The sequence below is a fragment of the Trematomus bernacchii genome, unplaced genomic scaffold, assembly GCF_902827165.1.
Source record: "Trematomus bernacchii unplaced genomic scaffold, fTreBer1.1, whole genome shotgun sequence".
Classification (NCBI taxonomy): Eukaryota; Metazoa; Chordata; class Actinopteri; order Perciformes; family Nototheniidae; genus Trematomus; species Trematomus bernacchii.
In genome coordinates this window covers 1,325,659-1,339,135 of record NW_022987821.1, presented here as the reverse complement: position 1 = coordinate 1,339,135, position 13,477 = coordinate 1,325,659, and the positions used below count along the sequence as shown (strand labels likewise).

General features: G+C 41.2%; 1 protein-coding gene across 1 annotated transcript; it reads left to right on the top strand.

Moving 5' to 3' along the window:
* Window positions 1-6,678: 6,678 nt before the first annotated feature.
* Window positions 6,679-11,724, top strand: lig4 (ligase IV, DNA, ATP-dependent). Its single transcript, XM_034151187.1, has 4 exons — window positions 6,679-6,765; window positions 7,249-7,331; window positions 8,035-10,105; window positions 10,391-11,724. Exons 3-4 carry the CDS (start codon window positions 8,043-8,045, stop codon window positions 11,058-11,060), a joined length of 2,733 nt encoding a protein of 910 aa, XP_034007078.1. The 5' UTR covers window positions 6,679-6,765; window positions 7,249-7,331; window positions 8,035-8,042; the 3' UTR covers window positions 11,061-11,724.
* The last annotated feature ends 1,753 nt before the right edge of the window (window positions 11,725-13,477 follow it).

Here is a 13,477-nt window from a genome sequence, read left to right as displayed (position 1 = left end):
TATTAGCAGGGATAGTTGGTACCTACAGGAATCCCATTCAGCAGCACAACAACACCCACCGTACCGAGTTCACACTGGGGGCATGTTTGCGTGCAAGTAAATCATCCGTCAAACATGCCAGCCACGAGGCTAAAGCTTACAGAACAGAAAAGAGTTGGAGACACACATTCAGAGGGGCTTACTGGAGAGCAGTGGCACGCAAAGATGCTGTGTACCCAAAACCTTTCCAGCGAATCCTGCCCAAGAGACACTCTCCTAACATGCAAATGAAGCCAAGATCACACGCTCGAATCAACACCAGGTGCAGAGAGAGATGCAGCTGTGGAATCAACTCCCCTTGATAGTCTGCCCCAAGGTGTCCAAAAGAAACACAATAAACACGAGATAATCTTTGAATGAATGGCAAGTGTGCTGTAAACAGAGCACGACCTTTCATTTCATGCTTACACAGCCATATATTACACGTCTGCATGTGTTATGAGTGGAGCAGTTAAAAGGCTGCTTTTTTTCCAACAAAACATGGATGCAACTTGATGCTTGTTTTTGTCCTATTGAGGAGAGAAGCCAGCGCTGCGAGGTGAACAGGGTTGCAGGTGGCTGACTGTTATGGAAACAGCTAATTGTAGCTGGGTCCAATGAGCACAAAAATGTCAGCCATGTTGATGCAGCATGACACATGGTCATTTTAACATATCTCTAAAAACGTACGTAGTTAATAAGTCATTTGCTTATATGATCCGTTACTAGCAAAACATGCTAACTGCTAAGGACCAATTAAAACAGCAAGGACTCATTGAAAAGATTAGCACATTAACCTTAAAGGGAAAGTTTGGATGTTTTAAAGTGGGGTTGTATGGGCTACTTAATTGAAGTCATTGTAGTACCTCAGTAGATGGCAGTCAGTATGCAACCAGTTTAGAGAAAGAGTTAGCTAAGTATCGGCTAAGAAGCTAAGCGATGCACTGTTGTGGATGTGGGCAGCAGCAAAATGTATTTTAGCCACCAAAAAAAGTCCTTTACAATAAGGAAGCCATTATGTATCCTGTTTGTTTCTTATGGCTGCCTCCAACGTATGCTCATACAACGATTGGTAGGATATCTAACAAACATAACATTTTACACATTTTACTAATGTCCAGCAGTGTTGGTTTATAACGCTCCATACATGCATATGTGTTGATTGTTTAGTTTGGTTGTGTTATCTTGTGACCTTGGTAAATCTGGACAAACATTTAAAATTCTTGCACTTGCAAAAAACATGCAGACAGACAGTCCAGCTTTAGGGAGGAAGCTGTGAGTAAATGTTTGTTTACAAATGACCAGATTTAGATGCTTCAGTTCTTCATTGGATTATAGGAAGTGGGCCAAGTGTCTCAGATTGGCACCGTGCAGTTAGTGCCAATGTCCCGACCTGAAGAAAATGTCAACTTTCTAAATACACAGAGAAACAGCATAAAGTGGATCGCCTCCATGATATACTGTATGTATGCGTAAAGTGGAATGCATCAGTTGTTGTTGTTTCATCAGATAAGATGTGAATTCCATAAATAGATTAATGAAGGTAAATAACCGTGCTGGAATGTTGCTACAACATAGAGGAAGGTTCAAAGCTTAACAGTAATAAAATCAAACTTCACGGCTTACTGTATTGGCACCATTTCCTAGTTTCATATCAAAGTTTGACCCGCATGTCCAACAACATACCTCAGAACATTGCCGTGTCATTAATTTGCGTGTTATGCAATGAGTTGTTTTTGAGCAGTATCTTAAAGCGGGGCACGTGATAGCACAATGTTACATACTGTAAGATGCATGAGAGGGTGCAGTCTTGTTAGTATGGTATGTGTACGGCTTGTGATGTGACATGATAGCAGTAAAAAGAGGTGACTCCAGAAGTTATCGCTCCGAGAGCTCAATCAGTCATCGGGTTTCATTGAAAACACTTGGATAAGGACACTAATGGATAACAATTACAGTCACAATCGTCAACACACAGTGTGATCAATAACGCGACCTTACTGGCAGAAAAAGCTTGACAATAAATGCCAACGCTGCAAGGGCATGTTTCAGGGAGCCTTTATAGAAAACAGGGGACATTTAATATAGACATTGTAATTGCACTCAACCTGCACTCAATGTCCATGTGACCTATTCTAGAAATGCAACCTTGAACAACACAACACTTTTCCCTTAAAGACCCTTATTTGTGTCCCGTGTGAAACAAAAAATCCAAGTTGAGTTGTTTTGATGTATTTAACTCTTGCAGACTTAAGTAACAAACATACAAACAAACCTGTTCTGTCTGTTAGGTGTTAAGTTGTTTAAAAGGCTAAATGCTCGTCTTTTGCAGGGAGAATATGCTAAATAATTGAGCGCTATCTAAATTACCATGCACTAATACGTATAATATCTTCTATTAAACTAAAGCTAAGCAAAACAGGACTGAGTAAGTTTCACAGGATCATCCAGTCTTTAATCTATCTTAATTCTTAAGATAATTTGAATAGCAGTACATACAGTAGCACTCCCTGTTTATTTAGAAGACAGGCGGGTCTGTTTTGTAAGTGACAATGAATGAACTTAGTGATATACTCTAACAGTAATTCATAAATCAGCTGTCACAGCTTCAAGCACATTTTTAAGCTAGGCTGTGAAGAATGAGACCCTAATGAAGCATCGAGAAGGAAAAAATACGAGGCTCAAGAATGGAGCCCTGAGGCACACCATATCCTCAAGATGAAATATAGTTCCCATCATAATCTACACATTTCATTTTAGTTTTGTGAGGGGGGAATGCAAACCCTTAAGTGCCACTCCAGGGTTTAAAGTAATAAATCATAGTGGCGTGAGCATCAGTGGTGTCAAATGGAGCACTTAAATCCAACAGCAGCAAAATGGGCAAATGCCAATTTAGAAAGGCTTAGGTGTCAATGGAAAGAAGTGTGTGAGAGTGTATGCCATTAAGCCATCACCTCCCTTCACAAACAAATCCACCCTGCTGATAATGGAAACAACAACAGAGCTCAAGGTTGTCCATGGCTTAATTAGTCCCAATGACACCTGGGTATCTGTAGATTAGAACTTTCTTTTACAACAATATTATTGATTTTCAACAACAACTTACAATACCAAAATATTCAGCTATTATACGGCTCCACATTCATCTACTGATTGGAACTTATTTACTAGGTGTAGTGATTTCTGAACTGGAGTTGGTATGGATATAATAACAAACATTAACAGGATCACGTGGTTACAATTTTAGCAGACTATTTCTATGTAGCATGTCTTGTAAAATATCCATCTGGTCAGCAAAGATCAACACTAACATCAAACTACCTGCAGTTGCAGTTTTTTTCTTGGATGCACATAATCTAACTCTGACCTTCTTTGTGTCACCATCTGTCTCTCTTAAATGCAGCATGGTGTGTTATCTCATGCTTTAACCCAAACTGAAGCCGAGTCCTCACTGAAAGGCTGCTGTGGCGACCTTCTGACCCCGCTGCTATTATGCCACATGACGTAAGCGAACAACACTACTGCATAGGGCATCTGGCTGTCCAGTCAGACTGATGAAAACACAGGGGTTTTATTGGAAATTTAAAAACTGAAAGATTATGACACAGCATGTTATGACATTGAGTAAAGGGACAGGTTAGAAAAGACGGTACATCATCCTGACATGTGTGTAAGATTATGTGGCGAGGAGTTCAATGAGGCGGCGGGGCATCAGAAGCGGCTTTGGCATGAGCGCAGAGGTTTTTTTTTTTTTCCCACTCTGTTCATAAAACAACTGCTGGGAACACACATTATGCACAGTACGGACGGGAACATACTGTACTGAAAAAATCTGTAGCCGGTGTGCTGCCTGATACCAAATATACATGCCATACTTCAGTTTACAGTACTCTATGCTGCATTTAGTAAAGATAAGATACCTTTGCAGAGGGGAAATTCAGGTGAGCTACGTCCAGTCAACGAGTGAAACAACTTAAACGACCTATAGAACAACAGTCAGAAGTATGTATTTGCATGATCCATCATCATAGCACTACTTTTTTTACAATCGGAGCCAATGCCTGAAATCAGTGTCAATATTTTTACTACAACCCTACATTTCCAAAGTTTAATTGTAGCCTTGGGATCTTTGTTCAATTCTCCCCAATTTCTACTTTCTATCTGACAAATGAAGTCTATATTAATGCAGTTAATTGACTGTTTAAGTCTGGAAATACGCTGGATCCTACATTTCCCATATTCCCATGCAACATAATAGGTGCTTTTCATTACACCCTACATTGTGGATGAGCATTTTTAAACTTTAGGGCTCTGAAAACGCCAATATGTGAATGCTGCGTAAAAGCAGCAAATGTATGCGTTTCAAAACAAAAGTGTATAAGTGTGGATGTAGTTTTTAAAAGGCTACCTCCAGAGAATAGTTTATAATAGTTTAAGCGCATCTTTTATGAACTGTACAACTAGTGTAGATAATCAATGGGAAGCCTTTTGGCAAACATATTTATCAATGTGTCAGCGAGCAGCAGGAGACAGGAAGTGTTTATGACAGTCTGTGCAGCCACACATCACCAACAAGTCCCTCAGTGAGGAGGCTGACGCACTGCTTAATCATTGGCCATGTCTAGGGGGGATTTTAGCTCTGTTTCTCTCCCTTTCCTCCATGCCCAAATCTCACTCAGTCCTACACCAGCACACTACAACAGCCCCCCCCCCCCCCCCTTTCCTCCTGCTCCTACTCCCCTTAGTCCCTGTGCTCTCTGATGAATGCCACGGAAGCAGTGACGTCAGTTGTTTACTGTCTTGTAGCTCGCTGCTAGTTGCAGTGCAGCAGCACATCCAGCAGGGCTTATGTAACGCTGCATGCTGCATGACAGGCCGTTTACTGCAGAGTGTGTGGGAGGGGGTGGGGGGTTTAGGGGGGCTTATGCTGCAGCCTGCACGCCACCATCACTCCCACATCAGCACCGGTGCATGCACATACTGTACTTACACCATAAGCTCTTCACTGCATGGTGAAGTACTGTAAACACACAGTGGGTTCATATATAGTAGCTCTAAATGGACCTCCTCCCTCCACACACACATATCCCAGGATCCTCCACTGCAGCACAGACAGGTAAACCACACTGACTCAGGAGCTCCTCTTGCACAGACACACATTGCCCCCTGTCGGACGCAGGAAACAACACCAAATTTGGGTTGTGAGGGACTTCCTTCCACTAGGCTGAAGGGATTTCAGTCTTACAGAGGAATCACTAACTAAAGTTTAAATAAATAAAAACATGTGGAGCTTTAGTTTTTTTCAATGCTTTAAGTTTCACTCATTGTGTATTACAACTCAGGGTTGACAGAAGTATTTAGATCCTTTATTTTTCTTGGATTTTTTACTTTTACTGCATGTAATGAAATATGTTTTGTATTTATGTTTGTCCGTTTTGGAATTCAAGTACATTCCATTGACATACTTTATTGATTTATTGAACAAACACACACACCCACACACAAACACGTACACAGGTCAAAGGTTAGGATCAATAACTGAACAGTTTGTCTCTGGATTCTCTGTTTTGCTCCAACACACTGAAGCTGTCATCCACATAAATGATTCAACTGCACATAAATTGCTCATGAGGTGCAAACCGTACATACTTTTATTGGGAACAAGACATCACTGGCATGATTTTGAATTTCTTCACAGGTAATGGCTCGTACTTGGCGAGCATTAACCAAGCTGCCACCTAATGCTTTGGCTGTCAAAACAAGTTCATGATGGGAATAAAGCACAAGGTTAAAAGTCGTGACGCTGTTATCCAACATGAGCAGGCAACACACATACACACAATACAATCACCTTATACGAAGGGTGTGTGCATTCAAAGGCTTTTAACCTTCAGATAAGACCTTTTTTCTTGTTTTTTCAGGCATAAAATATGTTTGTGCAGCCTTTAATGACAGAATCTATTACATGTAAGGACAATAACAACACATACTACAATGTTCAGGCCAAATATCACTACTAACAAACGTACACCCATGCCAGAATATGTGTCATGTGCATTAACATATTTTAAAAAATGTACCTATTTAAGGACAAGGGTTAATTGTTTATACAACTACCTGCTACCAGAGCACTCATAACCAAATATGTCTTCCTAAGAATTGTAATGAAGATAAACGCCTTCTTGTGGTATGCAAGTATGCATTCCGATGTTTTTACTACACCATCAGTCCTGGCTGACTGGATCCAGAGCCCTGATGGTAAACAAGCTCCCATAGCAGCTCAATACCGCACTCTGCTGGTACAAAGTGGAACAACAGTACTATGTCTGCTGGGAATTTACCATGGCAAAGACTGTAAATAAAGAATGTACACGTTTTTCGAGATTATGTTTTAATCCGACAGAAAATCACTTTTTGATACAGTAATATAACATAAATAAATACATATTATTTGTAATATATTAGCAAGATATGTACAACAGAGAAGAAATTCAATTATTATAATTGTACGACATATAATATGGCATGTATTATAAATTGTTAAACATGGGAAAAATGTGAGATTTACAAGACTAAAATTAAGTAAATAAATATTTCAAATCACAAATCCACCTTGTGAGGCAACAAAGATTCCGGTCTTGTTTCTAGGGGGCCGTTTTATCTGCACGTACCTACGTTGAGAACAAGGAAGTGGTCAACATGTAGCTCAGGTCGTATACTTCTTCTTTGCAAGATAAAACGATCAAGGTAACACTTCAAACTCATATATTTCATTATTGTTACATGTTATGTATCGTTACTGCTCCTCATATTAAGCTAGAGAAAAACACTTCCCACTTTGGCGGTGTGTTTTTAAAATGAAGCAGGGCTAACGTTTAATTTATTTACTTTTAGCTGCATCTTAAAGGCATATAACATAATGCTGCCATTAAGAACTCGCAATTATTTATAAATCTTGCCTTATTTGTCGGCAAGTGCCCGCAATTTATATGGAAACACGACACTATACACCGCGGAAGTCTTATAACAACAAATACTTTTATTTTGAAAAATGAACTAGCTGGCAGTGGCATTTGGTTTGAAAGCAGGAAGTGTGAATATAATACATTCAAACATACGCCCAGAAGCAAATAACCATTGCGAACAGCTTTTTATGTTAAACGTCTTATTAAATGTAATGCTTTCTGCTGCGTTCACTTTCTTCGTTTAACTCTGCCTGCTGCTTTTCAGAATAAAAGAGCTCTTGTTGTTTGGAGACATGTCACAACATGTTGAAGCTTGAACTCTGAGGATCAACGATCTGCAACTACGTAGTAAGTGCTATTGTAAGAATGATGTAGACGTTTTAATGTGACTTTGGTAAAATAATGATTTCACGTGGTTTGTAGATTTATTTATTTTCCATTGATTCCAGTGTTGTATTGTTCATTTATTCAAACAGGAGATGCAGGCAGTCCATTTTCTTTCACCCAATACGACAACTTGTTTAGCAAAAAATGAAAATAAAAAGTTAAGCCACAGATTTGTATTTTTGACTAGCTTCTTCTGTAAGAGAACTGTATTTGTTTAGTGCAAATTACTTGTTGTTTATATGCTTACGTTATACTAAGCCTGTATTCATTATCAAAGTGCAGTTTTATTGTGGAAATCAAAAACATCTCCTTCACCTCCACACGATATAGATTATTTATGAAAATGCAATTGTTTAACCAATTGCTAATATTGAAATATTGAAATGAAATGCAAAAAATATGGTAAGTGTTAACCTCAAATATTTTCATTCTTCGCATTTATTTAGGCAAGAATATTACACTAAAATACTCATGTCAAAATAATTAGACATGCCACTAAAACATTTTTCCATTATTGATTTAAAATGCAGATTATTTTCTCAATTTGAAGATAAATACTTTGGTTTATACAAGTGAAATGCCCATCTGTATTTATTGAAAATAATGAACTATTAACAACCTACAAAGTGGATTGGTAATCACATTTTTTTTAAACGTGTTACAGATTCCACCATGGAGGGATCTTCTAAAAGTGATGCAGCTGCTCAGCCCTCTGTCGCTGCTCAAGTTCCTTTCCTTCATCTTTGCTCCACCTTAGAGAAAATCCAGAAGACAAAACTCCGCCCAGATAAATCCAAGACCCTTGGGGATTTCATTGAGTCATGGAGGAAGTTTCATTCTGCCCTCCACAAAGACAACCCCAAATCAACAGACTCTTTCTACTCATCTATGCGCCTCATAGTCCCTTCCTTTGAACGAGAGCGCATGGCTTACGGCATCAAAGAGAGCATGTTAGCTAAACTTTATATTGACGTCTTAGGCCTCCCAAAGAATGGCCCAGAAGCCAATAAACTTTTGAACTACCGTGCTCCGACTGCATCCCAAGGAGAAGCTGGAGACTTTGCCGGCATGGCGTACTTTGTGCTGAAGAAACGCTGCACCAGCCAAGGAAATCTAAGCATCAAAGAAGTAAACGACTTTCTGGATTCGGTAGCAATCAACAACGCTAGCAAGCAGAAAGGTCTTGTGAAAAAGAGTCTGCTGCACATCATCACCCAGAGCTCGGCTCTCGAGCAGAAGTGGCTCATCAGAATGATTCTGAAAGACATGAAGCTCGGGATCAGCAAAGAAACTGTTCTTCAAGTCTTCCACCCGGATGCTAGCGAGCTCTATAACGTCAACACGGACTTAAACAAAGTCTGCCAGCAGCTCCACAACCCCTCCATGTCTTTAAGCGATGTCTCTATCGGACTCTTCTCCGCATTCAAGCCTATGTTGGCGGGTGTGGCGAACATCCGCAATGTGGAGAAACAGATGGGAAACAGCCCATTTTTCATTCAAACTAAACTGGATGGAGAGCGTATACAGCTTCACAAAGACGGCGACGTGTACAAGTACTTCAGTCGAAACGCTTTTGAGTACACCCAGCAGTTTGGAGCATCTCCACTGGAAGGCTCGCTGACGCCTTACATCCACAACGTTTTTAAAAGCCACGTTGTAAACTGCATCCTCGACGGGGAGATGATGGCGTACAACCCGACCACGGACATCTTCATGCAGAAAGGGAGCAAATTCGACATCAAGAAGCTAATGGAGGACTCTGAGCTACAGACGTGCTTCTGTGTGTTTGACGTGCTGTTAGTCAATGACCAGAAGCTTGGCAAGGAAACACTAAAGAAGCGCCACGAGACCCTTCAAACCGTTTTCACTCCAGTCAAGGGGAGGATACATCTGGTACCAAAGGCCGATGCCAGAACCGTGCAGGACGTGGTGAACGCCCTCAATGACGCCATTGACAGCAGAGAAGAGGGGATCATGGTGAAGGATCCTTTGTCCATCTACAAACCTGACAAGCGAGGAGAGGGATGGCTGAAAATAAAGCCAGAATATGTGGATGGCTTGATGGATGAGCTTGACCTGCTGATTGTTGGCGGATACTGGGGGAAAGGAAAACGGGGCGGTATGATGTCCCATTTCTTAGCTGCCGTCGCCGAAGCTCCAAAGCCTGGCGAGAAACCCTCAGTTTTCCACTCTTTCTGCCGCATCGGCTCTGGCTACACCATGAAGGAGTTGTACGACCTCGGTTTAAAGCTAGCCAAGCATTGGAAAGTCTATCGGAAAAACGACCCGCCAGCATCCATCTTGTGTGGAACCGAGAAACCAGAAGTCTACATCGAACCCTGCAACTCGGTCATCCTCCAGGTGAGAGCGGCGGAAATAGTGGGCAGCGACATGTATAAAACCAACTGCACCCTGCGCTTCCCCAGGATCGAGAAGATCCGCGACGACAAGGAGTGGCACCAGTGCATGACACTCGCAGAGCTGGACCAGTTCCGCGGGAAGGCCTCTGGGAAACTAGCCTCGCGGCACCTCTTCATCGATGGCAACGAACCGCAGAAGAAGAAGCGCAAGCCGCTGGTCAAACCCAAGAAGGTGGTCGGGATCATCGACCAGTTCAAGCACCAGGACCTCTCCGGGGTTACCAAGGAGACGGATATGTTCGAGGATGTCGAGTTCTGTATCCTGAATGGCACTGAGCAGCACCCCAAAGCGGAGCTGGAAAAGGGCGTGGCCAGGTAGAGAAAGCCTTTTGTGATAGTTAAAGTCAACCATGTGGCTTAGAAATGTTAAACAGCAATATATATCTTATGTAAGCTAATATTAGCTAACATTAGCCAGCACAAAATACTGATTGTACCACACCAATTAAGGTTGTAGAAGCAGAACCCCTAACTGCAATGGTGCATTTGATGTCTTATGTGATGTGATTTGGTGTTGCTACGTCTCTAAAGTCTTATTGTCACACTTTAATATAACCTTAATAATCAATTAACTAATTATTGTCTTCATCTCCTCATTAGGTGTGGTGGTATCGTGGTTCAAAACCCAGGACGGGACACCTACTGCGTGGTTGCCGGCGTGGAGAACATGCGAGTGAAGAACCTGGTTTTGTCCGACCAGCATGACGTTGTGTGGGCCGCCTGGCTGCTGGAGTGCCTGGACCAGAAGGAAGTGGTCCCATGGCAACCGCGGCACATGATCCACATGTCGCCCTCCACCAGGGAGCACTTCGCCAAGGAGTACGACAGCTACGGCGACAGCTACTTCGTGGACACGGACGAGCAGCAGCTGCGGGAGGTGTTTGCACGAATCAGCAACGAGGACACGTCAGCGGCGGTGAACATCAGCCAGGTGGAGCAGCGCTACAGCTGGGAGGACATTCCCACCAGCATGTTCAGGCCATTTGAGGTCTACATGGACAGATTCACCGACATTGGAGAACCTGGAACCGCCATACAAGCTTCCTGTTTGGACATCAGGGCGCTGGAGTTTCGCTACCATGGAGGTAAGGTGCTGAAGAAGTTGGAGGAAGGAGTCTCTCATGTCATTATCTCAGAGGAAACCAGACTACTGCACTTAAGGACTCTGAGGCGCTGCTTTAGGAAGAAGTTTAAGATCGTAAGAGAATCATGGTTGACTGATTCAATAAAAGCAGGCTATCTGCTGAATGACACTGACTACTTGGCTTAAAGAGTCCACTGGTGATGCACACTGGATACAAATCCCAGCATAGCTAGCCTTTTAAATCAGATTGTTGTGTTCCATGAGTGATTACGGCTGCATGTGATTCGTTTTTAATTAATAGGATACTGTAAAAGTCCTAAAGGCAACAACTACATTACATTTTTAAAGTTAAATAGCAATATGGAGTATTGCAATGGGAAGCTAATTAATCGCTTAGCCTTTTAATCTTTAGCCGAGCAGTTTTTAATACAAATAAAGGAAAAAAGGTTTTCGTTTTTTTAAACAAATGGAGGGGTTCAATGTGTGTTCAATTTTTGTAAGTATTAATGTACTGTCTTAAAAAGGAAGCTGCTTTCATCCTCTTAACTTTTCTGTCTTTATAGATGAATCCATTTTATTAATCCACATCAGAGATATCAAATGTAAGATTATAGAACCCGTAACAACATCTCAAAGACAAGATGTAGCATTTATTTATTTATTTAGAAGAACCAAAACGATGTGACTTTTAATGAATTTTTCTGTCGAGTCAACTGAACTGTCTGTAAAACGTGTGTAGGCCAAAACATTGGGATTATTACGCCGTTTGCCTTGTCTTGATCTGTGCCTTTTATGCTTTTGTGTCTGTCTACAAACTTCTAATAAATATTATAAATCCTTTTTAAAATAATGAACCGTATTGACTGAAATATTGTTTTTAATTTGCTCAAGCTCTTCTGCTTGCTTCAGCTGGCAGAGCGTCACCATGGGGGGGACGTTAAAACGGGTCCAGCTCAAGGCCCTCCGACAAAGAAGCGGCCATGTTTTGCTGTCTTCAGAAATGTCACCATTGTGTCTTGGGACGCGTTGATATGTTATAACCTTCATTACCATGGCCTCCAGGGTGCAGGTAGCTGCCTGTGGTGTCCTGGGCTTTGTTTCTCCTAAATGCCGCATGAATACATTTTCAAAGTAAGTGATGAGGTACCTGTTTTCAATTAATATACTGCGATCTTAGCTTTCATTGACATGTAGTAGTACTCCCAATAGGGTTTGCCATTTATTTAAACAAGTGAATACCTCGGCTCTAAGAATTAAACCCTATTTGTGAAATAAAATACTTTAGAGCAAAATTATCTTTATTATTGGTTAAGAACAAGATTTTGTGCAAGACTAAGCACTCTGTAACCCATCGCCCACTCTGGCCTATTTCCAGGTGAGTTTGACTGACAGGCCTTAATTAGAGCTACTCAACTAGTGCTTATTCCACTGTTTCTTTGCGTGTGTGAGGCTTTCGGTGTACGTGTTGGTTTGAAACGTCTAACTGCTGGTCCTCGCAGGGGCACATGATCAGTCCTAAAGATCTGGAGATGCAAACAGCTGCTGAAAGCTAGCATTGCAGAAATACCAGGTTCCCTAATGGGATAAATGCCCCTAATTAGGCCGGCCGTATGGAGAGATGCTACCAGCGAGTACACTGGACACCAGCAGAAACAAATGGTTTGGAAGCGGCCCCTAGACAACCAGCAGCTGCATGCACTCAGCTGGAATAAATGAGCCCCTGTAGAGACCAAACACAGGGTCAGGGCGGCAGAGGTTTGTCTACAGAAATTAGCCTGACCCGCCCTCAATGAAGAAATGCAGTCAAAACAACAAGAATCAAGCTCCAACTTGTGCCTCATTAACAATTGGTCATAATTATTTGTACATATTGACATAAAGCTCTGGGGAACTGGTCATTGTTGATCCATATTCTTTATTCACATTTTATGTATCATTTTGACTTGTGAATTGTCTAATATTGTAATTTTGTTACATTTATCATACATAAACTCAACATCTAATGCATTTCTGTCTGTCCTAGTGGATGGATCTGTCCTCGGGTGCTCTATTTTTCCATAAAATTCATTTTTTGGAAAGTTTTTCCATATCCAGATTGTAAAACACGCTGAAGTAAATGTATATTTTGAAAGTTGGACTATATATATAGAATTGTCTGGACGTGTAAACCACCCCGTTTGCATTACTGTGCAACAATAACACACATAGTGATAGATTACCTATCTCTACAATGTTAATTATCGGGCTTAAACTTAGTTAAGTGTTAGCCTTTCCCTTCAGAGAGTAAACAGGCTCTTTTGACGAGAGCATCTTCCCTGAGGCGGAAACCAGGTGAGTACCAACCTGTCTGACTGACAGTGTCAAGACAACAAGAATATAGGCCAAAATAATGAAGCTAGCAGTCATTTTCAAAATAAAATAATCACATACATGTACAAAAATATCATTATCTGCACACTTTTGTGACATTTCTTCTCTATAGCAGCAAGCAATTCATATTATTGTTTGATCTTTATTTTTGTAGTATAAAACAAAGTAGTTGAGATTGTTATTACTGACATCATAGGCTTTAATTTTGAAGTCATAATTACAATATTTCATGT

What these genes read in the sequence shown, in the direction of transcription:
- lig4 (XM_034151187.1), top strand. Translation starts at nt 8,043, where the DNA reads ATGGAGGGATCTTCTAAAAGTGATGCAGCTGCTCAGCCCTCTGTCGCT. An exon ending in CTGGAAAAGGGCGTGGCCAG is followed by an intron (nt 10,106 to 10,390) that starts GTAGAGAAAGCC and finishes TCTCCTCATTAG; the next exon opens with GTGTGGTGGTATCGTGGTTC.